This window comes from Erinaceus europaeus, chromosome 5 (genome assembly GCF_950295315.1).
Source record: "Erinaceus europaeus chromosome 5, mEriEur2.1, whole genome shotgun sequence".
NCBI classification, from domain to species: Eukaryota; Metazoa; Chordata; class Mammalia; order Eulipotyphla; family Erinaceidae; genus Erinaceus; species Erinaceus europaeus.
The window spans coordinates 94,073,630-94,097,745 of record NC_080166.1 but is presented as its reverse complement, the minus strand read 5'-3'; the positions used below and the strand labels follow the sequence as shown (position 1 = coordinate 94,097,745).

Below are 24,116 nucleotides of genomic sequence, written 5' to 3'. Positions count from 1 at the left end.
CTTTCCCAGAGCTGACTGCCCTGTCTCTTTGCACACTTTGCCCTCAGCATGTGGATCTACCCCAGGACCCCCTGAGTGGTCACTCTGACCTCTGTCTCCCCAATGGCCAGGGGAGGTGGGTGGGACCCAGAGTGGCCAGCCCCACAGCGGGGGGCTAGAACCTGGAAACTTGCGTGGATCTTTGTGCTTTGTACTATGTGTACCTAACTGGGTGTGCCACTGCCCAGCCCCCAAGATTTTTCTCTTTTATCATCTGAGCACATATGATCAAAAACTGGATGATTCAAATGAGCAGCCCCTAAAACCAGAGTTTACCAACTGGGTCTTACCAACTCCACATCAGTAATTTGGTCCTTAATTAGGTTCCAGACTATGAGGTAAAGTTGAGCAGCATCATGCTGGACAAACACTGGCAAGGAGAAAAGGAATAGTCCAATAAATGAGGTCCCACGAATACTTCTTCCACCCCTGCACCCTAACTATAAGAGGCACACAAAGGATCATTACTTAACTTTTTACAGCTTTGTCTCCCTTTTCAGGTTTCCACTACATGTTAAGTGCCCCCCAAATAAGCATGATATTGGGTTGTAAGAATTCCTTTTAATCTTGGGTGGTGGCTCAGTGATAAATCATAGGACTTGTGTGTTTGAGGTCCTGAGTTTGATTCCTGGCGTTGCATATGCCAAAGTCATGCTCTCACTAAACTAATAAATCAATGAATAATTCTTTTAAGGACTGGGAGATAGTACACCTAGTAAAGAGCACATTTTACAATGCACAAGGACCTGGGTTCGAGCCCTACCCACCCACACACATACATACACTATATAGAAGTAACATACAAAGGGGAAGAAGCTTCATGAACAGTGGAATTTGCTCTGGCAAATGTGGCACTGGGGAAAGAACTTGGGACCTCATTCTCTCTCTCTCTCTCTGACTTTCTGTCTCTGTCTCTTATCTCTCTCCCTATATCTATCTGATAATGAAAGGGAAAACTCTATCAGGAACAGAGGAAATGCACAGGTGCAAAAAGGCCCAGCAGCAAAGAAAAAATTATTTTAAAAATTAAAATCCAGTCACCATTAGTAAAAGTAAAGCCTAGAAAAAAAAAAAAAAGATGAGCAAGGAGTCTCTTATTTAGATGATGAAAGTGTTGTAAAGTTACATTGTGATGATTCACAACATTATATATATGCTAAACATCTCTAATATTTTTCTTTTTTTTAGTTTTTTAAAATATTTTATTATTTATTCCCTTTTGTTGCCCTTGTTGTTTTATTGTTGTAGTTATTTTTTTAATTGTTATTTTTCTTTTTATATATATTTATTTATTTATTCCCTTTTGTTGCCCTTGTTGTTTTATTGTTGTAGTTATTATTGTTGTCGTTGTTGGATAGGACAGAGAGAAATGGAGAGAGGGAGGGGAAGACAGAGAGGAGGAGAGAAAGATAGACACCTGCAGACCTGCTTCACCGCCTGTGAAGCGACTCCCCTGCAGGTGGGGAGCCGGGGTTCGAACCGGGATCCTTATGCCGGTCCTTGTGCTTTGCGCCACCTGCGCTTAACCCGCTGCACTACAGCCCGACTCCCTATTGTTGTAGTTATTATTGTTATTGTCGTCGTTGTTGGATAGGACAGAGAGAAATGGAGAGAGGAGGGGAAGACAGAGAGGAGGAGAGAAAGATAGACACCTGCAGACCTGCTTCACCGCCTGTGAAGCGACTCCCCTGCAGGTGGGGAGCCGGGGTTCGAACCGGGATCCTTATGCCGGTTCTTGTGCTTTGCGCCACCTGCGCTTAACCCGCTGTGATACAGCCCGACTCCCATCTCTAATATTTTTCATGAGTTGATTTTGTAGTGCTGATGCATGTCTCAATAAAGCTGTTCTTAAAACTGCTCTATGTATGGGTTTCCTTTTGTAGACCATGCCTTCTCCTTATTATCTCTTTAAAAAAAAAATTATACTATGAGAGCTGGGTAGTGGCGCAACAGGTTAAGTGCAGGTGGCGCGAAACGCAAGGACTGGTTTAAGGATCCCGGTTCCAGCCCTGGCTCCCCACCTGCAGGTCACTTCATAGGTGGTGAAGCAGATCTGCAGGTGTCTATTTTTCTCTCACCCTCTTTGTCTTCCCTTCCCCTCTCGATTTCTCTCTGTTCTATCCAACAACAAGGACAGCAGTAACAATGACGATAAACAACAAAGGCAACAAAAGGGAAAAAATTAAAAAGTTAAAAAGATTTATACTATTACATATGAGACTTTTACATGAGACAGAAAGGAGATAGAGACAGAGAGAGAGACAGACAAATCAAGGACCTCAACCAAGAAATGTTCTATCACTTGAGCTATATTTCTGCCTGACTGCTTTATTCCATTCTTCTGAGATTCTTTACCTGCCAATAAACTGATTTTGAAGACAGTCAGACCCTCTTATTCTACTGAGACAGAAAAGCAACAAGCATGGGAGTAATACATGCATAAACAATATGAATTTCGTGCTTGTGAAAATATGTGACTCTTTAAAATATTTTAGATCCACAAAATGGCTACACAGTGCACTTAACTTCTTTTGTGCACCCACTGACCACTAGTCTCTTCTCTGTCCCTCTCTTTTTAAAAAGATTTACTTATTGATCTATGTGTGTGTATGTGAGAGACAGAGACAGAGAGAGACAGCATCACTCTGGCATATACAATGCTTGTATATCCAATGCTTAATCCACTGTGCCACTACAATCCCTCCTGGACCTCTCACTGGTAACCCCCCCTCAAATCCCTCCTTTCTTTAGAATGCAGATTAGGCATCAGAGCTAGCAAGAGGTCAGTCTTACATTGCACATTGTATTTCTGGAGACAATAAACAAAGTCCAGGGGCCGCACTGCTTTCTGCCTGCTGTTCTGCATCTTCTCCATTAACAAGAGCAGTTGGTAGGGGACATTTCTTTTCTGCTCTTCCACCTCCCTTGGCACCGTTATCCTGCCAAAAAATTAGAACAGCCATGAACCTCATCGTATCCTCTGTTCTAATTGCTTGGTACCTACTGGAATCACATGGAGATATTTTCATGTTTATCAGTTACTTAATATTAATTGAAAAGATTTAAAATGATAAGATAATAGAGGAATAGTTCTACACCACTTCCACTACCAAAGTTCTGTATCCTCACCTCACATTCATGATGATCACCATAGTTCTCCAAGATATTAGATATGAGTTGACTCTTTTGTTTTCAACTTTATGTGTTTTAATTCTATATATTCCACACATGAGTGAAATCATCTGGTAGTTTTCCTTCACTTCTTTTCTTACTTCACTAAGCATAATCATCTCCAATTCCATCCATTTTGTCCCGAAAGATACAATATAGTCTTTTTAAAAATATTTTTTAAACTTTGTTTTTTTTTTGATAGGACAGATAAAAATTGAGAGGGAAAGGGAATGGAGAGAGAAAAAGAAACAGAGAGACAACTGCAGCATTGCTTCAACTCTTATGAAGCCTCCCTCCTGTGGGTGGGGACCAGAGGCTTGAACCCAGTTCCTTGTGTCTGGTAACACATGCACTTAACCAGGTACACTATTGCCAGGCTCCCCATAATATAGTCATGTTTAATTGTTAAGGCACATTTAAAAAAATCCATAGCTATTCCATAGAAGAAATAAGAATTTCTGAAGGTTGGGGCCCCGTTTATGAGAATTTTAGTTTCCTAGATAATTAATCTCTACATACAAGGCTGAGGTCCCCATAATCTTAAATTCACTATTTTGTAGTGGCTCTGCCTGACCGTTGACTTGCCCCATCCCTACCATGCCTCTAATCAGACTTAAAAGCAGGGCAGTTCACCCCTTCATCTCCATTGTTACTGGTCATCTCTATCAGGAACAGCACAATAGACCCCTTTGTAGGCCCCCACAGGACTTTGCCCTCAACTTGGATCAACAACAGTAGAGAATGTTCTATCCTCTGAAGGGAGGCTGGACAACATACTCTATGCTACACCTGAGGAAGATGGGTCCTCAGCTTGGAACGTTCCTACTCATAACCACAGAATATGATATTGGGGCAGCTTGGAACGTTCCTACTCATAACCACAGAATGTGAGCTCAGATCTACAGGGATGCAGAGGTCACACAGGCTCCTAAGCTGAATATGGGCCCCAGATCATATCAAATTGATGGGGTTTACAGTCAACAATATTTATACACCTTTCTCATATTTGGGAGCTACTCTCCTCCCTGATCCAGCTTTCTGTTCCTTTTCCCAGCCATGACATAATCTCCCCAGACAATAACTTGGATCCACCTGCATATCAGATTTCAGGCTCAGGGAAAAAACAAACAAACAAACAAACAAAAAAACTAGTATAGCCACAGACCCATTGGATTATAACTAAAATATGCCTACTAGCTATCTACAAACGGAGACTCTCCAATTCTTCATCTGCACTATTCCAACCTTTAGGTTCATGATTATTCAACAATTTGTTTGGCTTTATATGTTAACTCTCTTTTCAGCCACCAGGTTCCAGGTGCTAGCATAATGCCAACCAAACTTCCCTGGACAGACACCCCCTCCAATGTGTCCTGGAGCTCAGATTACCCACAACCCCACCCCCCTAGGGAAAGAGAGAGAGACAGGCTGGGAGTATGGATCAAACTGTCAATGCCCATGTTAAGCAGGGAAGCAATTACAGAAGCCAGACCTTCCACCTTCTGAATCCCACAGTGGCCTTGGGTCCATACTCCCAGTGGCTTAAAGAATAGAAAAGCTATCAAAGGTGGGGATGGGATACGGAGTTCTGGTGGTGGGAATTGTGTGGTGTTGTACCCCTCTTATCTTATGGTTTTGCGAGTGTTTCCTTTTTATAAATAAAAAACAAAATAAAACAAATAAGATACTAAAAATGTATAGCCTTATATATCACTATTTAATGAAAAATACTTCCTAGAAGCCAATATGTTTATATAATTAATAAAAACTGTTACTTAGGAAACAAAAAGAAGACGGGCAGTTGTCCTGGGGCCCAGGACTATAGCAAAATGTTCAACCAGAAGCAATCTGGAATGAAAAGGCAAATGTCAATCTAGCCTGTGAGTACAGGAGTGAAATGAGAAATTTTCATGTATTCTAGTGATTATTTATCTTTTTATGAGCGCATCTCAATTGCCCATGACAATGAAGAGAAAAATGAGGATATATAGGCAGAAAATAAATGCATGAGGAAAGAAAACAATAATAAAATAAAATCAAAATCATCAAGGAGGGTACTGAAAATAAGTTCCATGAGCCCATCCCATACCAACTAAAGCCAAATAGGTGGAATAATGGCATAATGACATATATATATATATATATATATATATATTTAATTTTTATTATCTTTATTTATTGGATAGAGACAGTCAGAAATCGAGAGGGAAGGGAGGGACAGAGAGGGTGAGAGACAGAGAGATACCTGCTGCCCTGCTTCACCATTTGTGAAGCTTTCCCCCTGCAGGTGTAGGGGCTGGGGGCTCGAACATGGGTCCTTGCGTATTTTAACGTGTGCGCTCAACCAGGTGCGCCACCACCCAGCCCCATATTTATATATATTTAAAACATAATGTGCAGTTCAGAAGGTGCAGAGATCTTTCCTCTAGAAACTTGTAAGAAAAATGTCTAAATGTCTGAGTCACTGTGAAAAACTGCATATTTGATATATTTCAACAATCATCTTACCTCTTCAATATCTTGGTGAAACCCACGTTCATAACCAACACCTGAATCAAAGAATTGAGGCAGCAGGTCTGTCCAATGTTGTGTAAACCAATGGGACCTACACATAAAAGGAAAAAGCACTAAGGTCAAGGCCTAGCTAAGGGATTTAAGAAAAATCAGATGTTTTTCTAGAATTTTTGAACATGAAACCCTTTATTCTCAAAAGTACAAAGGACTCACTAAGAGTCTTACAAGCAAATTGAAGAGGATAGATGAAAACTGAATAGTGAGCATTTAAGGGTCTATTAGGAAAAGAAATTGGTCATGAGAAAGTGTACTGTAGCTTAAAAAAATAAAAATTCAGAACGCATAACCTCCCATTCCAATTAAGTCCTCCCATTCAACTATTCCCTGTAGATAGAACTGAGTCACAGGTGACATTATAGGACTCAGAGATAAGAAAAATTTCTGAGTTTGTCTACTTTCGGTCTTGTTCATATGGTTTTTTTTTTTTTTCAGTTTCAGTTTTGCTTTTACCAGAACAGAGCTCAGTTCTGGCTTATGGTGATGTCAGGAAATGAACTTGTGACCTCAGGAAATGAATCTGTGACCTGTGACATGGAGAGCTTTTTACATAACCACTTTGCTATCTCCCTGGCAATGTTTTGTTTTTTGTGTGTTATTTGTTTACTTGTGTTTTTTTTGTTTTTAATGAGACCAGAGCACTCTTCAGGCATATGTGGTGGTAGGGATCTAACCCAGTGACTGTGCCAAGCATGTGCTTTACCCAAAGAGCCACTTCCCCAGCTCCTCAATATTCTAAATTGCAGTGGAAGGGTTCTTGTCCTACTATGAGTTTGGGAAAGATCAGAAGAAAGCTTTGAGGGAGATCTATCAAATCTAAAATGATTAAAAACAATTTTAAAAGCCATACATACTTTAGAAGGATGTAAGAATAACAAAGGTAACATTTATCTAACTCACTATAAACCAATTTATCCTTTCCCAGTCTAGACTCACTTTCAGCATACCTTCCCCCAGTTGAGTAATTTAAGGGGGGAGAGGGAGATAGCTGATCCAATAAAGCACACAGTTTATTATGCAAGGACCAGAGTTCAAGCACCCCATCCACCACATGGGAGTACTTGCATGGTGAGGGGTAGGAGACTTTATAAGCAGTGGAGCAATGTTGTGATGTCTCTCATCTTTGTCTTTCACACTCTATCTTTAAAAAGTGAGTGTGGAGTGGGAGAAGTTCTGGGAGCAGTAGAATCCTGCAGACATGAAACCCCCAGTGATAACGCTAGTGAAAAAAATGGGGGGATACCATCCGCCAAGCTCAGAGCTTCTGAGAAAACAAAGGCTTTAGCAGTAAAAGCATTGGAATCTGGGGGGACAGGTGCTTATAGGTTCCACTCCCTATCAGAATCACTGTGCCTCAGGTGTGCTAGTACAAACACCTCATCACAGACCCCTGCAAGCGTCAACCCGGCTTTGACCTAGCACGTTATGATTGGGCCCTCCTCAATCGCTATCGAACAGGCCATGGCCGGTGCGCCGCTATGTTCCATCGCTGGGGAGCCAGAGACGACTGCGGCTACAGACAGACTATGACCCACATAGTCAACAACTGCCACCTCTCCAGATTCAAAGGAGGTCTCGAAACTTTACATCAGGCTCAACCTGACGCTGTTGACTGGCTACGAAGAAGGTGTGCTAGTAAACAGGAATGACAGCAATTGCAGGGATTAAGGCTGCATGCTGCTGCACAACAATTAGTGACTTAAAGCATCTGCCACAGATCACCTCATTTCCTCCCTGAAACTCAATGCTATAGTCATTCCTATTTTACAGAATCAGAAATAGAAGTAGAAGTGACCAAGAGTCAGTAAGGAACAAAGCTCCACTGCTACAGATCTAGGGGGTAAACAAGGTATGTCTGGGAAGAAGCTAGCTACCGTGAGGACAGTCCGAGGCACTGAGACAGTCTCTTATCTGCACCTTCTTCCTCTTCATGTTCTCTTCCTCCTCCTCCTCCTCCTCCTCCTCCTCTTCCTTCTTCTTCTGGTTCTCCTCTTCCTCCTCCTTTTCCTCCTCCTCGGCAATGGGTTTTGCTAAGGAATGTTGGGGCTCAGCCAGGACAAACTTCCTCAGGAACCCAAACACTTTACCCATCAGAGACAACTCCAAAATGTTCAGGTTGCTGGTGGTCTGGAAGTCCACAGGCTGCATAAGCTCACTTCTGAGAGATGTTCATATGAATCAGTTTTAGTGGCACTTCTGAAAAAATATAGCACAGGAAAGTAAGAATGACAGAAGGGATAACATGCATTGGCATGATGGGTTCTGATTCCAGAGTCTTACCTGGAGGCAGGCCCAAGACGGTTGACTAAGGAGAGCCTATGCTTTAACTCCTACACAAACAGTAAAGCTCCACCAAAACTTAGTTCAATTATATAGAAACTTACTTGAAACCTGTACAAATTAAATGCCCCCAAGGGACAGAAGGACACTGAAGAAGAGACAGACAGACAGACCCACCAAAACCACAAGACAGCCATAAGACAACAAGCTGCAGCCAGGAAAAGATATCTAAGATGCAGGTGGTACTTTAGGGAATGGGATGGGCTCTGTGGAACTCTTGGCACTTCGGTCCCTATATAGTCTTATACATACACTGCAATGCAAATGCGAGGCAAGAGACTGTAGGGTATAAATTAGGTCACACTTACTGGTAGGTGCAGTCTTGGTGACTGACCTCTCACCTTGCTATAGGTCTGGTGTCAGAACTGAAACTTAATCTCCAAAGTAACAGATCCTGAAAGTTAAGTTTTCAGGAGAGCTCCACCCACCCCTACTGAGCCAGTTGGGGACTGGCATTTATCAAAAGTGTTAACTTCTTTGGAAGTTGAGATAGCATAGCGGTTATGCAAACTGGCCTAAGTTCCTGAGGTTTCCAGGTTATTCAATTCCTGTTGCTACCACAAGCCAGAATTGAGCAGTGCTTTGGTAAAAAACAAACCAAAGAACTGAAAAATAGTGTTAACTCTTGCAGCAGTCTGGTACCTGCTAGGAACTTGTAACTGCAAAACCTTGGTTTCACCCAGTCCTACTCAAACTCAGCATACAGTGACCACTGAACAGTCACAACCTCTAACCCCAGTTACTATCCATGCCTGTATTCATGACCCAGATCCGCTCATCAGACATGAAGAAAAGACACAGGAGCTCACCTGCATCAATGGTCAAAATAAAAACCTGGGAAAATACCAAATAAGAAAGACATACAAGCTGTCTGAAGAAAAATGTGAAATTTCAGTCTCATTGGTACTTGCAGAAATGAAGAAATCAGTGGAAGTGAACTTTAATGGGGATAAAGGAAGTAAGTGAGAAAGTATGAGACAATTCCAGAGAAATCATAGAACTAAATAATATAATAACCAAATATAAAAATTATAATAGATTCAATCCCCAACACCAAATAAGCCAGAGCTGAGCAATGCTCAGGTCTCCCCCACCCCCGTGTATCTACCTTCTGCAACCCTCAACGACCCTGGGTCCATGCTCCCAGAGGGCTAGAGAATGGGAAAGCTACCATGGGAGGGGGTGGGTTATGGGGATTGGGTGGTGGGAATTGTGTGGAGTTGTACCCCTCCTACCTTATGTTTTTGTTCACTAATCCTTTCTTAAATAAAAAATTAAAAAAAAAATACAATGGAGGGGCCCAACAACAAAATGACAGAAATAAGGGTCAAACCAGTGAGGTCAGACATAGAGTATAGGAAACCAGAAAGAGAGAAAGAGAGAGAGAGAGAGAGAAAGACCAGCAAAAAGAAAAATATATATATTAAGACAAATGAAGACAAAATAAGAGCTGTGGGACAACATCAAGAGAAATAGCATTCATGTAAAAGGGATCCAGGAGAAGAGAGAGAGAGAGAGAGAGAATGGGAGAGTGAAGGCAAGAGAGAGAGAGGATATTACTTGAAGATAATAGTGTTCCCTGAAATAGTTGACTTGGATAATGCACTACTTAGCCATGTGCTTGACCCAGATTTGAGCCCAGCTTCTGCTGTATTGAAGGAAGGTTCAGTGCTGTGGGCCCTTTCATTCCCTTCCTCTGCCTCTCTCCCTCTCTGTCTCTGTCAAAAAGTGGTGAGGGGTAGAAAAGGAAATTCAGAGGGGTCCCAATGCATGATACTGGAGGAGGACATCAGTGGTGAGAGTGATATACAGATTGCTAAGAAACTGTACACATTGTATAAACTATATACACTATATACATATTGTATAAACTATACATCTTATAAATTATTCATTTCCTAATAAAATGGTTAAATGCTAGTTAAAAATTTAAGCAGAGGTCACTGATACAGTAGCAAGACAACTTCCCTTCTGTTCTTCCTGCTTTGGTCTGCCCCCACCCCACCCCCGACATGATCTCTACCCTCAACCTCCACACACATCTGGAAGGCAGGGACTGTGTTTCCAACTGCTTCCTTGACACGTTGCAGTCAATAAATGACTGCTCAACTAATGCAGGAATTTGGCTTCCTTAGATTGGGACTTGGACTGGGATGTGGCACTGTAGGAGGAAGTAGAAGAGAAAGTATGAGAAAATTTTAAATAGAAACCAAAGTGTTGGACTCTCGCATGAAGCCGTACATTCAACACAATCACCAGTGTTGCCATGTGCCAGAACTCTGGTTCCCTCTTCCTCTCTCCTTCTTTTTAATAGTAAATCTTTATAGGAAAATTAAAAAATATACATTTTTTAATTATTGTCTTGGGCTGGGGAGTCAGAATAATGGTTATGCAAATAACTTTCATAGATGAGGTTCTGAATTCCCTGATTCAATCCCCAGCACCACCATATACCTGAGAAAAACAGCGCTATGGTTTTAAAAAAAAGTCTTCCAATAACTAAAAGGGTAGCCAGGGTTTTCCAGCTGGCAGATGCAGGACTTGCATGCCTGAGACTCCAAGTCAATTCCCACTAATGTGCATGTACTGCAGTGGTACTCTGGCTTCTCTCTCTTTCCCTCTCTCATATGAAATACATAAAAATAAATATTAAAAAAGTATAACTTAAAGGCTATCATGTGGAAGAAACATAACCAGACTTCAGGTCTTTAGGGTGTGGGTGTCTCAAACTACCTAATATCTGAAAACTACAGGATGTATCTCACATTATATAAGAAGAGGGGTCAGGAAATGGTACACTCAGCTGAACATATGTTACAATGCACAGAAGGCCCCAGGTTCAAACCCCAGGTCCCCAGCTGGAGGAGGAAAGCTTCACAAGTGGTGAAGAAGCAATACAAGTCTCAGTCTCTCTCTCTCTCTCTCTCTCTCTCTCTGTCTCTCTCTCTCTCCTGCCTCACTCTTCCCTTTGCCTCATTTTCTCTCCTGTCCAATAAATAATAAATAAATAAAATCTTGTTTAAAAATTCAGAAACTTTCTCAGAGGTAGTGAGCCACCTCCTCTAGTAATACACTGTCATGAGGGAAGGTATTTCAGCTGAGGGCATCCCTCACAGGAGGGAGAGTGTAAGAAGAGACTGAAGTGTCTGAAGGGACTGAAGCAACTGAAGGGGCTATAGGTAGGGACTGGGAGAACAGTTTCAGTTCCTTCCAAGACTGAAGTCTTTGATTCTGCCATTTAGATAGGAATTTGATTTCAGTCTGAAGCATTCAAAGGTATGTCACTGAAGTATGTATACTAGAGAATTACTATGACACCTAGAATGAAAAATCATTGCTAGGGTGAGAGAGAGAGATAGTTCACCAGATAAAAGGCACGCTGTGCAGAGTGTGACCCAGGATTGAATCCCTATATCATATGGTAGGTGCATTAGTACCAGAAGAAGCTCCAGTGTTAGTTGTCCCTCTATCTGAAGGAAAAAGTGGCTCAGTGCAGTGAAATCATGCAAGCACAAGACCCTGGCTAAGAAAAGGGATGGGAGGAGAAGGTGAATGAAAAAAGGAAGGCGGTCAGGGCTGGGAGGGTAGCATAACCAGCAGAGCACACATTAAGGTGTGCAAGTACCAGGTTTCAAACCCCTGATCACCAGAAAGGAAGCTTCATGAACAGTGAAGCAGTGATGTAGTTGTCTTTCTCTTCCCTTCTCTATCTCATCCTCCCCTCTCAATTTCTCTCTGTCTCTAGGCAAAAAAGTTCAATGAAATTTTTAAAATAAGTAAAGTGGGGGTGAGGTGGAGAAAAAATGGAAGGTTGCTGTATTGCACCAAGTAAAGGACTTAGGGGCAGGGGGAGGTGTTCAGGTCCTGGAACATGATGGTGGAAGAGGACCGAAGTGGAGGGTTAAAGTGTTATGAGGAAACTGAGAAATGTTATACATGTGCCAACTCTGTAACTGTCAACTGTAAACCATTAATTCCCCTCCAATAAAGAAAAAATAATGGAAGAATCACTGCTACTTTAGAGGAAAATGCCCTTACAGATAGTATAGACCTCACAAACAGGAGTCTCAGCAAATGGTCTGCAAAAATTATCAGAAGCTGGGGAAGATGGTGTGGGGAAATGTATGCAAAGTACCATGCAGTTTGCATAGACAAATCAAAACTAGAGCTGGGAAAATATAAAAGTTGTAGAGTTTTGATTTTTATCATAATTGGTCAGCAGCCTAGATTCTACAAATCCTGACTACAAAGATATGTTATTTTACACAATCCAGTTAACAATAACTAAGAATTCCAATTGAGTCACTAAGTCACTCTGCAAGTAGAGCCCAGAGCACATGGGACCCTGGGAATGATTTCCAGTGCTTCATGCTCTGGAGTGAATTGATGCTTTAGACTCTCTCTCTCTTCTCTCTCTCTCTCTCTCTCTCTCTCTCTCTCTCTCTCCTTTTAGCTAATGAAATAAATAAAATATTTTTTTTTAATAAAGGCAGCTCATCTTGAATGGAGCTGGAAGGCATTGTGTTAAGTGAAATCAGCCCAAAAGGAAAGGACAAATACCAGATTATCTCACTTACAGGTGGATCTTAAAAAGCAGAGACATGAAAGGAAAACACAAAGCAAAACTTGGACAGAATGTGGTACATTGCACCAAAGCAAAGAACTCTGGAGATTTTTTAAAGGGGTTGCTAAGAAGTGAGGAGGGCCCTGGGATCTTGATGTGTGATGATGAAAAAGATCCTAAGTTGGGGGTGAGAATGTTCTGCAGACACCTACTATGAGTTGATGAGAAACTGTACCCATGTGTTAATAACTGCACTGTAAGCCACTTACCCCTCAATAAATGGAAATAATAATAGTAAAGGCAGCTTATTAGGCTCTAATGAATTGGAATCTGCACTGTGTTAGGATTCTTCAGTCATCTGTTTGCATGAGGATCTGCTTTAGACCACAAGTACGGAGGGAGATCTGGCTGCCTAGGGCTCAACAGTGGCAACTGAGTCCTTGTACAGAGCAAATACCTCCCATTAGTTCTGTAAAGATTGTTCTCAGTGTTAGATTCTCTAGTGTTCATGCTTTCCTCCTAGCTTGATTTCCATTTAAGGAAATTAGCAGTGAAAGTCTCATGTCGCTGTGCAGTGAGAGTCTTCTGTTCACGTCTGTGGACATCTGTGGGCCACTGGTTCCAGTGGCAGCCAGCTTTTCATGTTTTCTCTACTGACCTCACATCCAGAGCCCACACTGCTCTGGAAGTAGACGCTGTCTGTGTATCAATTTGATCATATGTATCACAAATTTAAATATTATCACTATGTAGATAGCTATCATTCCTGCCAATCTAGTGCCCCCTCCACCTTTGTAAGCAGATTCACCCTTTGCTTTCCAAAAACTGCCTTCATTTTTCAGATATTGGAGAATCACCCAGGGCTCATCCCCAGCCACATACACCCACTCTGGGGCTTGTGCGCCAACCTCTTGTGCCTGAGGTGCTATGTTTAGTCCTCAGCACCATCACAAGCCCCAGAGCTGAACAGTGTTTCCATCTCTCTTCTTCACATACAGTCTCCTCCCTCTCATTAAAAAAAAAAAAAAAGGCTGCAGAACTATTCTTTATAGTAAAAACCTGGAAATGCAGCAGTAGAATTAAGTAAACTATGACACACTCAAGATAGAATGCACGATGGCATGAGAATCACTTTAGAGACATAAGATGGGAAATGACTACTCTTTCAAGAATAAAAAATAAAATTTGAAGCGTAGGAATGCAATTTTATAAAACACAAATAAACACATTTAAAAAAAATTAAAAGCATATGCCAGAAATCTCACTGTCATTGAAGGGATTTAAAATCTGTTTTCTTTTTTAATTATTTCTCTTAATTTTCAAATTCCGTACAATTAGTTGGTATGTAGTTTTAGAATAAGTAGTATTTCACTTAGAAGATCAATTTTATACATTTCTTTCCTCCTTTATGACTCCATCACTTGTGATAGGCTCTTTTTGTTCTTAGACAGAGAGAAGGAGAGGCAACATGGCTGCACAGCTTGTGAAAATTCCCCATTTGCAAGGTGCTCCCATATGGTATCCAGGGGCTTGAACTTAGTCCTCCAGCATGACAAGCTGTGTGCTCCACCAGATGAGCTATCTCCTAGCCCCAGACTTCAATATCTTTTAAGGGAGACTTTGTGGGCTACAATAGTCCTATCCCAAGATCCAAGTAAATTAACAAATTTAGGGTGAGAAGTATTAGGATGTTTTTTCCATAATCATTTTACAAAATTTGAGGGAAAAGACAAAGTCTGAATTTAGTACACTATGCAATGTAAGTGGCTACCACTATGTAAGTGGCTTAGATAACAGCAGCCATTTTTTCTTAGTAATATTTGCTTTCATTAGTCATAAACAGTTATTTCTTGGGCCGGGTTATGGCGCCTTGTTGAACGCACATGTTAAAATGCACAGGGACACTGCGTTTAAAGCCCAGGCTCCACAGGCAGGGAGGAATTTTCAGAAGGCTGAAGCAGTACTGTAGGTGTATCTCTCCATCTCTATTTCCCCTTTCCCTCTCAGTTTTGGTCTCTATTCAATAAATAATAAAAGTTAATAAATTAAAAAAATAGAAACTGTCATTTAAAATATATGTATATATTTCTAGGAGAATAGGTTCAGCTTGGGAGAGTTCAGTTGAAAAAGATGATAACAGAAGGTTATCATCATATGAGGATTTCTTTTTCTCATTTCTTAAAATATATTTTATTTATTTATTCATTTATTTTTTACCAGAGCACTGCTCAGCTCTGGCTTATGGTGGTGCAGGGGATTGAACCTGGGTCTTTGGAGCCCAGGCAAGAGAGTCACTTTGCATAACCATTATGCTATTCTACCCCTGCATTTTAATTATTTATTATTGGATAGAGACAGAAAGAAATTGAGGAGTGAAGGAGCGATAGAGAGGGAGAGAAACAGAGAGACACCTGAGGCCCATGAGACTGGGGACTTGAACCTGGGCCCTTGCACACTACAATATGAGTGCTTAACCACGTGTGCCACCACCTGCCCCCCCCCCCAGGACTTTTTTTTTCTTTCTCTTTAATCAAAAAGACCACTGCCCACTTGTGTACTAGGGATTGAACCTCGGACCTCAGAACCTTGGGAATGAAGATCTGTTGCATAAACCATGTTGCTATCTCCCCAGTAAGAAAAAGAGCTTTAAACTACACTGAGAGATCTGTTGGAACACAACGAAAAAGAATACACCTGAGGTTTTCAGAGATACTCTTCTGGACTTTGTCAACCTATCAAAAATATTTATTTCTAAAGGGACCAGGATGTGGTGCACCTGATTAAGTGCACAATTACAGTGCACAAGGACCCAGATTCAAGCCCCTGGTCCTTACCTGCAAGGAGGAAGCTTCCCAAGTGGTGAAGTATAGCTGCAGGTGCCTTTTCCACCTCTTTCTCTCTCTATCTCATCTCAGTTTCTCTCTGTCTCTATCCAATAACAAATAAAAATATTTTTAAAAAATTTATTTCTTTCAAGTACACCAATAAACGCCTAGCCGAGTGTGTTATTTTATCAGGCTGCCAGGTCAGATTCCCAGAGAGCAACAGAAAACAGTTATTTTTAAGGATAGCCACAGAGGCGGATGGGGGGTGGGGTGGAGCAGCAGGTCAGGAAAGTGAAACTTAGAGAGTTGAAAAGGATGGGGCAAATGAAGGGGGCAAAGAGGATGTAGCCCTGGTAAGTAGGGGTCACAAACACCCACCAGAGAGAAAAAGATGGAGCTGTCCTAGGAAGATGAAGTTTCAGATTCCACACCTGACTCAAAAGCTTGGCTCCAACAAAGGACTTACAGAACAGTGAAATTATCTGTTGGATTCTATCACTGGTAGGTATATTTGGCAGGAACACCAGAATGAGAGTTCTAACATAAGGTATAAAATTTGGATGGTGACAGTGAGTCAGTCTAGTCTCACCAATGGAAAGTAAGGACTACTCTGGTGGGAAGGCTGACTGTAGGGGGAACTGTGCTTATTTGAGTATGCAATTTTATATGAATGCAAGTATATATGTATATATATACATACATATTATAATTTTGCCCTTTATCTTGTTGTCTACTTAAATAATAATGCTATAGAAATAGACTCTATTTTTCAGAATGATTTTGTTTCTAAGTATTAAAGTAATTCTGTTCCCAACTTTCCAAAAATATCTGTCTTTGAAACAAGTGGCTGATGTGAGGGGGGAAAATGTGGGGGGAGGGGGCAGCGGGTGGCTCACTTGCTGGAGTGCACACAGTATCTTGTGAAAGGACCCTGGCTCAAGCCCCAGACTGCCAGATGAGAACCCCTAAGGTTGGGGGGAGGGAGAGCTTCTGGAGCTCTGGAGCAGTGGAATGGTGCTACAGAGTCCCTCTCCCCCTTTCTTTCTCTACCTACCTCTCACCTTCTGCTTAGAGGAAAGACAAAAGAAGGAGGAGGAAAAGGAGGAGGAGGAGGAGAAAACAGCCAGTTGAGGTACCCCATTGTAAAGGCCACAGAATGGATCTGAGTATTTGGAGAAACAGAACACCCAACATGGCCCAGACATCCATCTCACAGGAACTCTCCACACACAACTAGACTCACTGAGAAGAAAGCTAACTCCATCTTTAAATGTGTGTGGAGGAATAAATAACATTCCAGGAATATTATACAAGTCTCACAGTCTTCCATGTCCAACCTATCACGGCACCAACTACTGCAGAACTCATTTTTAATGCTGTGTGTGTGTGTGGGGGGGGGCATTTACATCTGCGTGTGTGTTTCTCGTGACTAAATGTAATATTCTGGGTATATTGTGTAAAAATGTTCAAACTTTGCAGAATGCTTGCTAGTGAAAAAGCCCTTGTGAAGTTCTTTTTAAAAAATATTTATTTATTTTCCCTTTTGTTGTCCTTGTTGTTTTATTGTTGTAGTTATTATTATTGTTATTGATGGCATTGTTGTTAGATAGGACAGAGAGAAATGGAGAGATGAGGGGAAGAAAGACAAGGGGAGAAGTCAGGGAGGAGAGAAAGAGGGAGAGAAAGAGAGATGACATGCAGGTGGGGATCCAGGGGCTTGAACCGGGATCCTTACTCTGGTCATTGCACTTGGCACCACATGCACTTAACCTGCTGCACTACCGCCAGACTCCCAGCCATTGAGAAGTTCTATGATCATGTTCCTTAGTCAAGATGGGGCTGCACACCTGTGTGATATTCCTACCCAGACTGTTGCTATCAGCATATTAGAAAGTTTGTGTACTGAGACATAGCTGGCTGCTTCCCTCAATACAACAGAAAGAAATGTTTTTAAAAGTTTTAAAAGGTTCACATTAATTTTTGTAACCATTTTAAAGAATAACTACCTCAATCCTGTAAAGCCTCAGTTCCAGTTTCTGCTTGAATTTTCAAACAATGTAAATGCAGATTTCAGGGGTCATAGAGTAAAACTATGTTCAAAGATCAAAATGGAGCTTTTTTTCAGGAAAGATCACATAGAGAGACAAGATTAAACTAGTCAGACTTGGACAATTTGACAACATATTTCAAATATCTCTGTATGCCTGTCAATCAGCCCAGCACTCTCACTTCCAAAAATTTTCCACAGATACATCACTGTATTCTTAGGAACATGTACCTCAAATGTATGATCTATACTGACAAAAGCTGGAAATAACCTAAATGTCCATGCATCGTTTAGATAAATGACACGGTGAATATTTTTAAGTGGAGTTGCTAGAAAAAGATTTCCACAATAAAACTTACCACGAAAAAAAAAAAAAAAAAAAGGAGGGAAACACAAATTACAAACCCATTTTAAAAGAAGTTGTAAATTTTCTGAAAGCTTGGGGAGTTAGGGGACTAGCAGAACAAGCAAGGAAGACCAGGTTCCACTCCTGGAGTCTCTAGTAGCCATTGCAAAAAGTGATCTGATGAGACAGAGACAGAGAAACAGAAGAAAGAGAAAGAAGAGAAAAAGTAAAGAAAGGAGGAAAAGGAAAAAGATTCTAATAGGTATAAAGAAGGAGGAGAAGGAGATGGAGAAGAGGAAGATGATAATGATATTGGATTGAGATTAAGAAACTTTTCTTTCTACCTGCGTATATTAAATGCTTTGAATAAGTTTGCACATATTTGCTGTTTTTTAACACAAAGTCAAGCAAATACAACAAAAACGTGTACTGGCTTGGAAAAGCATTGTGTGACCAATCTTGGAATGCAATGAATACAGACTATAAACACAGAGAAAATTCCTACTCTTTCAGGCAGCATGTTAACAGAGTCCCTTTGGATGTCATTCTTGGAAAGAAGCTTCTGCAAAGAGCACCAACCTGAGACTCGCCGGTGGAAGTCTCCCGAGTCTGCAACCCCTGCCGACCTCCTCTCACTGGCTGGTAAGCGGTTCTGAGCCCGCCGCCTGCTGTCATAAACTCAGCGCTCCTCCCCGACCCGCCCACACTCGCCCCGCCCAGTCCCCAGCAGCTGCTGGGCTTTCGTTTCCTACCAAATGGAAAGTGAAACTCAACCAAGCGCTGGCGTGCTCCAGCGAATTGGGAGGAAGGCGCTCTGGCGTCTACAGGTGCAGCTGCGCCCCGCTGTCAGTACGTGCTTCTGACTCGAGTCTCACAGGGGCTTGCTTGGCACTTGACGTGTTAAGCTCCCAATAACTAGGTTGTGTCGTTTCCTAATGTGCACGGTGGCATTCCCCCCACCCCCTAGTACTACCATATTGTTAATTTCTTAAACTGTGTATCTTAAATCGATGGCTTGTCAACTGGGTGGAGTAGGCTCATAGGTACACTGTCACATTCATATTCTGTTGTGCTGCTCTGCAGAGCCAGTCGAAGAGGATCCAGGCCAAGCAGAATAAAAAAAGAAAGTGAACTGTTGAACTGGAAAGAATAGCACACAGGATTTGCATGCAAGAACTCCTAGGTCTGACCCTTGGCACAAACAGTAGCCAGCGCTGAGCAGTTTTCTACTACTGAAAAAAAAAAATCGTGTTGAGGAGACAACATAGCAATTGTGCAAATAACTTTCATGTCTGAGGCTCTGAGGTTTTAAATTTACCATTTGTTTAAATCCTGAACCACACTGGAGCCATCATAAACCACAGCTGAGCAGTGCTTTAGTCTCTCCGCCCTCCCTCGCTGTATGTGTATAGTTCTTTATGTCTCTCTCACTAAAATAAATAAATGAAATATTTTTATGGTCTCTCCATGTAGGTCTTATTTCCCAACATAGGAGGTAATATTAAATAAATTTTAAAGAGTTCGTGAAATGACCTACTAAGATTATTTAAAATTATAAGTGTTGGAACCAAGATCTCAAATGCCTTTTTTTTTTTTAAGATAGGGGGTGAAAAACAGAGACAGAAAGACCCTACAGCACTGCTCCATTGCTCTTGAAACTTCACCTAGGCAGATGCTCTCCTATGGTGACTGGAGCTCAAACTTGGGCCCTCGTGCATGGCAAAATGTGCTCTCTACCAGCTGAGTTATCTCTTGGTCCCCATCACAATCCACCTTCAGTTTCATCACAAACCACAGAGCTGTTTGCTACTTTAAGATGCACAATTATGCACCCAAGAGTTGGTGCAGTGGATAGTGTTGAACCTTCAAACATGAGGTCCTCAGTTCAATCCCTGGCAACACATATGCCAGAATGATGCTCTGGTTCTCTCCCACTCTCTTATAAAATAAGTGTAATATTTAAAATAAATGAATAAAGTGCACAGTTGTCCAGTGGGGTCTATGGAGTGTTCCAGGACCACCTAAATGCCAAAGTCAATAATAAGTTCTTCATATAAATGTCCTAAAATTGTCATATAACCTACACATATCCTCAAAACATACTTTAAATAATCTCTAGACTAAATTATAATACCTAATTTAATGTAATTTGTATATAAATAGTTACTGTACTGTTATTTAATGTCTAATAAGTTAAGATTTTGCCAGGCTGGGCCTAGCTACATAAGTACATACTTATGATCATCTCATTTAGTATAAGATGAGCATAGGACATCTTGTTCTGCCAGAAAGTAAGAAAAGGCTCTGAAAATGGGAGGCACATGTCAAAAGAACATGGAGGTCAGGTCAAGGATACTCCCTTTGGCCAAATACCTAACAATGTGGCAGTAACATAAAGGAAAATAGTACCTTATTATAACTTATCAAAGTAAAATAGGAAACCACACCTCATGCCAATACAAATACACAACTGAAAAAAATCAAGTTTTGATGAGATATGGGTTATTTATACAATTAAAAAGTACTTTTCCACAAAATATACATTATTATTAACAATATCATGTGCATAATACTATATAGTTATAATCAACATAAGTATTAATTACAAAAGGAAAAAGAAGTCCTTTGACATGGCTGAAATTGCTGACATCTTTCAGGATAAAATGAAAAAAACACCTCTCTCTCTCTCTCTCCCTCCCTCCCTCCCTTTCTTCCCTTCCTCTCCAGAATTTAAATACAATTTCTCTAATCCTGGACCACTCTTTCACTCAGATAGAGAGACAGAGAGAGGGAAAGACACCATAGCACCATGGAATCCTCCTGTCATAACACTTCCCTGTAGTGCCAGGGTTTGAACCTGGGCAGTAATGCATGGCAATACACACAGTCCACCAGTGAGCTAAAGGGCAACATTGGGACAATTGGTGAAACTATTTCATACAAATTTTAGAAAACATTGTAAAATAATAATAGTAGTCTGTAGATTTTTCTCTGTAGACTATAAAACTGTTGTAAAACTCACTTGAAAAGCTTTCTCAAAAATAGTTAAGTTGTAATTGCATAATACTTGTTTCAGAAGAAAGTTTAGGCCTGAGAAATAATTTTCTGAAACTTGTACAGTATTTCTATGTCTTTAGGATAATTCCAACATCACTGAAATTCTCACCAGCTACATTTTCTTCTTCCCCCAACCCCCTCAATTTTGTGTGAAGCAAAAAAAAAAAAAGTAACATCTAGCTGTTTCAATTCAAAATTCTCTGTAAAGGGTCTAAATTTTTTTGGCTTGTTTTTGCTTGTTTGGCTGGTCTGGCCAATTTAGTGAGATATTAAAGCTCACAGTCACACTGAAAAGCAACTCTAGAGAAAACCTGTGTCCAAAGCAAAGGATCATTTCTAGATCTGATGCTGTTTTTTTTTTCTTCTAAGAAAATAGGGAAAAAAGTTTATTGCATGGGATAAAGGCAGTGATATTTTAAGGGGGGGAAACGAAGCTAAAATAGTCTTAGTACTTTTTACAAAGCTCTGTTCTCTACAAATACATGGTCTCATCTGACTTGCCAGATTGCTCCCTCTCCACAGTTTTCCCTGTGCTGTCTGCCTTCCTCTGAGTATGTTGCCAGCCAAGGCTTTCTTTATTTCTTTTTCTTTTTTCTTTTTCTTTTTAAATATTCTCTATTTTACATGCTTTCAAAAAATAATAATAATGGATTAGCTTTTAAGAGATCTCCCTCACAGTGCTTCTTTGAGTAAACATGTTCTGTTGAGGTAGCGCTAAGCTGAAGCAGGCAGACTTAAGTTTCATTTTCCCGAATGGGTTCTGGTCTAGGGCTCAGCATTTGTTACCTTTCCTAGCCACTCTCTAGCCTTATGAAGGTTCTTTTTTCCCTCACTAACCTTTATTGTGGAAAATAAATTTCAATATAAACATCCCACTATTACTCCCATATCCTCATCACTTTTCATAACATTCTGGCAGTGCCTTTTTGCTGCTTTTGACTCTGAAACACACACCTCTCTCTCTCTGTTTGTGAAAGCCACTTCTTTCATTTGTTATGCTAGTTGAAAGGTAACTGCAGCAAGCAAGATTTTTCAGCCCCAATGTACCTTCCAGAAGGCCTTCTCTTACAGAATACCGTGAGTACAATTAGTATGAAATTCAGAAAATAATTCAGGAGATGGAAGCAATTTTCTAATATGTAGTCAGTATTCAAATTTGCCCAGTTATTCCAATACTGTCTTTTCATAGTAACTCTTTTCCCAACATAGAATCTAGCTTATAATTTCATTTAGGTTTTTATTATCAAACATTTTTTTAAATTTTCATATTATAGTCATGTACAGTTACAAGAAATAGTGCAAAGTGCTTAGAAATTTTCCCTTCCATCTGTATTTACTATTCTAATATGTATTGCAATCAAAATATTGACACTGATGCAATCAGTGCCAATACAGAACATTATATTGCCATAAGAACCCATGTAGCCCTTTTATATGACACTTGTCCTGCCCCCTCTTTCACCTAGCAAGGCTCAAACCTGAGGCACACATAGCAAAGCAGCAGACTATCCAAGTAAGTTATTTCACTGGCCACACACTTAAAAAAGAAAAAGATTTGGGGCTGGGCAGATAATACAATGGTTATGCAAAAAGACTTTGTTGTCTGAAGTACCAAAGGTCTCAAATTCAGTCCCCACCATAAGCCAGAGCTGAGAAGTGCTTTGGTAAAATAAATTTAAAAAATTATTTTTAAAAAAGATTTGTATAACAAGAGAAAGATAGAAAGTCAGAGCATCATTCCAGCATATGAGGTGTGAGGGAACGAACCAGCCACTCACCTACAAGTCCTGCTCCACCTCACCAACAAGGAGCTTACACATTGTTGACAACAGTACTTAGCTGTTATGCTTCTGTACATCACATCAGGAGCTGCCTATTGTTGGTTTGCCTGATTATTGGGATGCTAACTTTAATCACTTGGTTATTGGCCTGTCTACCTCTTAGATAGACCCTCCACCAACCACCTCTGAACCCAGTTTTGTTTTGTTTGTGTGTTTGTCTTTAATCAGAGCACTGCTCAGCACTGGCTTATAATGGTATGGAGGTATGGAGGATGGGACCTTCCAGCCTCAGACATGGCATTCTTTTGGATAACCATTATGCTAATTCCTTCACCCTCCCCCTTTAATTAATTAGCAATTTGCAGCATGCTACTTTGAATAATTGTAAATACATTATTATTAGTAGTAGTAGTATTACCACCCGTGTTAGTTCTGGGGTTCAGTGCCTGTGCAACACCAGTGGCCTTTTTTTTTCTCCTTCTTCTAGATAAGAGTGTTGATACTGGGGCAGCATGGAATGTTCCTACTCATGAACACAGAATGTGAGCTCAGATCTACAGGGATGCAGAGGTCACACAGGCTCCTAAGCTAATTGTGGGCCCCAGATCACATCAAATCAATGGGGTTTACAGTCAACAATATTTACAGTCAATACCTTTCCCATATTAGGGAGCTACTCTCTTCCCTGATCCAGCTTTCTGGTCCTTTTCTCAGCCCCAGACAATAATTTGGATCCACCTGCATATCAGATTTCAAGCTCAAGCAAAAACAAAAACAAAAAAACACTAGTATAGCTACAGGCCGTTTGGAATATAACTAAAATATGCCTACTAGCTATCTACAAAATGGAGGGACCCCCCACTCTTCATTTGCACTATTCCAGCCTTTAGGTCCATGATTGTTCAACAATTTGTTTGGCTTTGTATGTTAACTCTCTTTTCAGTCACCAGGTTCCAGATGCTAGCAGGATGCCAACCAGACTTCCCTGGACAGACAACCCCACAAATGTGCCTTGGAGCTCTGCTTCCCCAGTGCCCTTCCCCCACTAGGGAAAGAGAGAGACAAGTTAGGAGTATGGATCGACCTGTCAGTGCCCATGTTCAGCAGGAAAGCAATTACAGAAGCCAGACCTTCCACCTTCTGCATCCCACAATGATCATGGGTCCATACTCCCAGAGGGGTAAAGAATAGGAAAGCTATCAGAGAAGGGGATGGGATACAGAGGTCTGGTGGTGGGAATTGTGTGGAGTTGTACCCCTCTTATCCTATGGTTTTGTCAATGTTTCCTTTCTATAAATAAAAAAATTGAAAAAAAAGTAAATTAAAAGGGGTCTGAATTGTAAAAGATGGTTTCTTCTCTGCAAAGGAGCATGAA

The 24,116-nt window shown here is 40.8% G+C and overlaps 1 protein-coding gene across 2 annotated transcripts in view; it reads right to left on the bottom strand.

Annotated features, from left to right (window-relative positions):
- The window catches only part of USP18 (ubiquitin specific peptidase 18), a 36,020-nt gene extending 17,438 nt beyond the window's left edge, over window positions 1-18,582 (bottom strand). Inside the window, exons 1-5 of one of the 2 annotated variants that reach the window (XM_016192850.2) lie at window positions 18,483-18,582; window positions 7,656-7,977; window positions 5,719-5,815; window positions 2,833-2,978; window positions 330-409 (exon numbers count right to left, since the gene is read on the bottom strand). In XM_016192850.2, coding sequence (XP_016048336.2) covers window positions 330-409; window positions 2,833-2,978; window positions 5,719-5,815; window positions 7,656-7,929 — 597 coding nt within the window. In that variant the 5' untranslated portion in view covers window positions 7,930-7,977; window positions 18,483-18,582. Of the gene's footprint in view, window positions 1-329; window positions 410-2,832; window positions 2,979-5,718; window positions 5,816-7,655; window positions 7,978-18,482 lie in introns of those variants that run through there. The other variant, XM_060191550.1, reaches the window with a different exon arrangement.
- Between the last annotated feature and the right edge of the window lie 5,534 nt (window positions 18,583-24,116).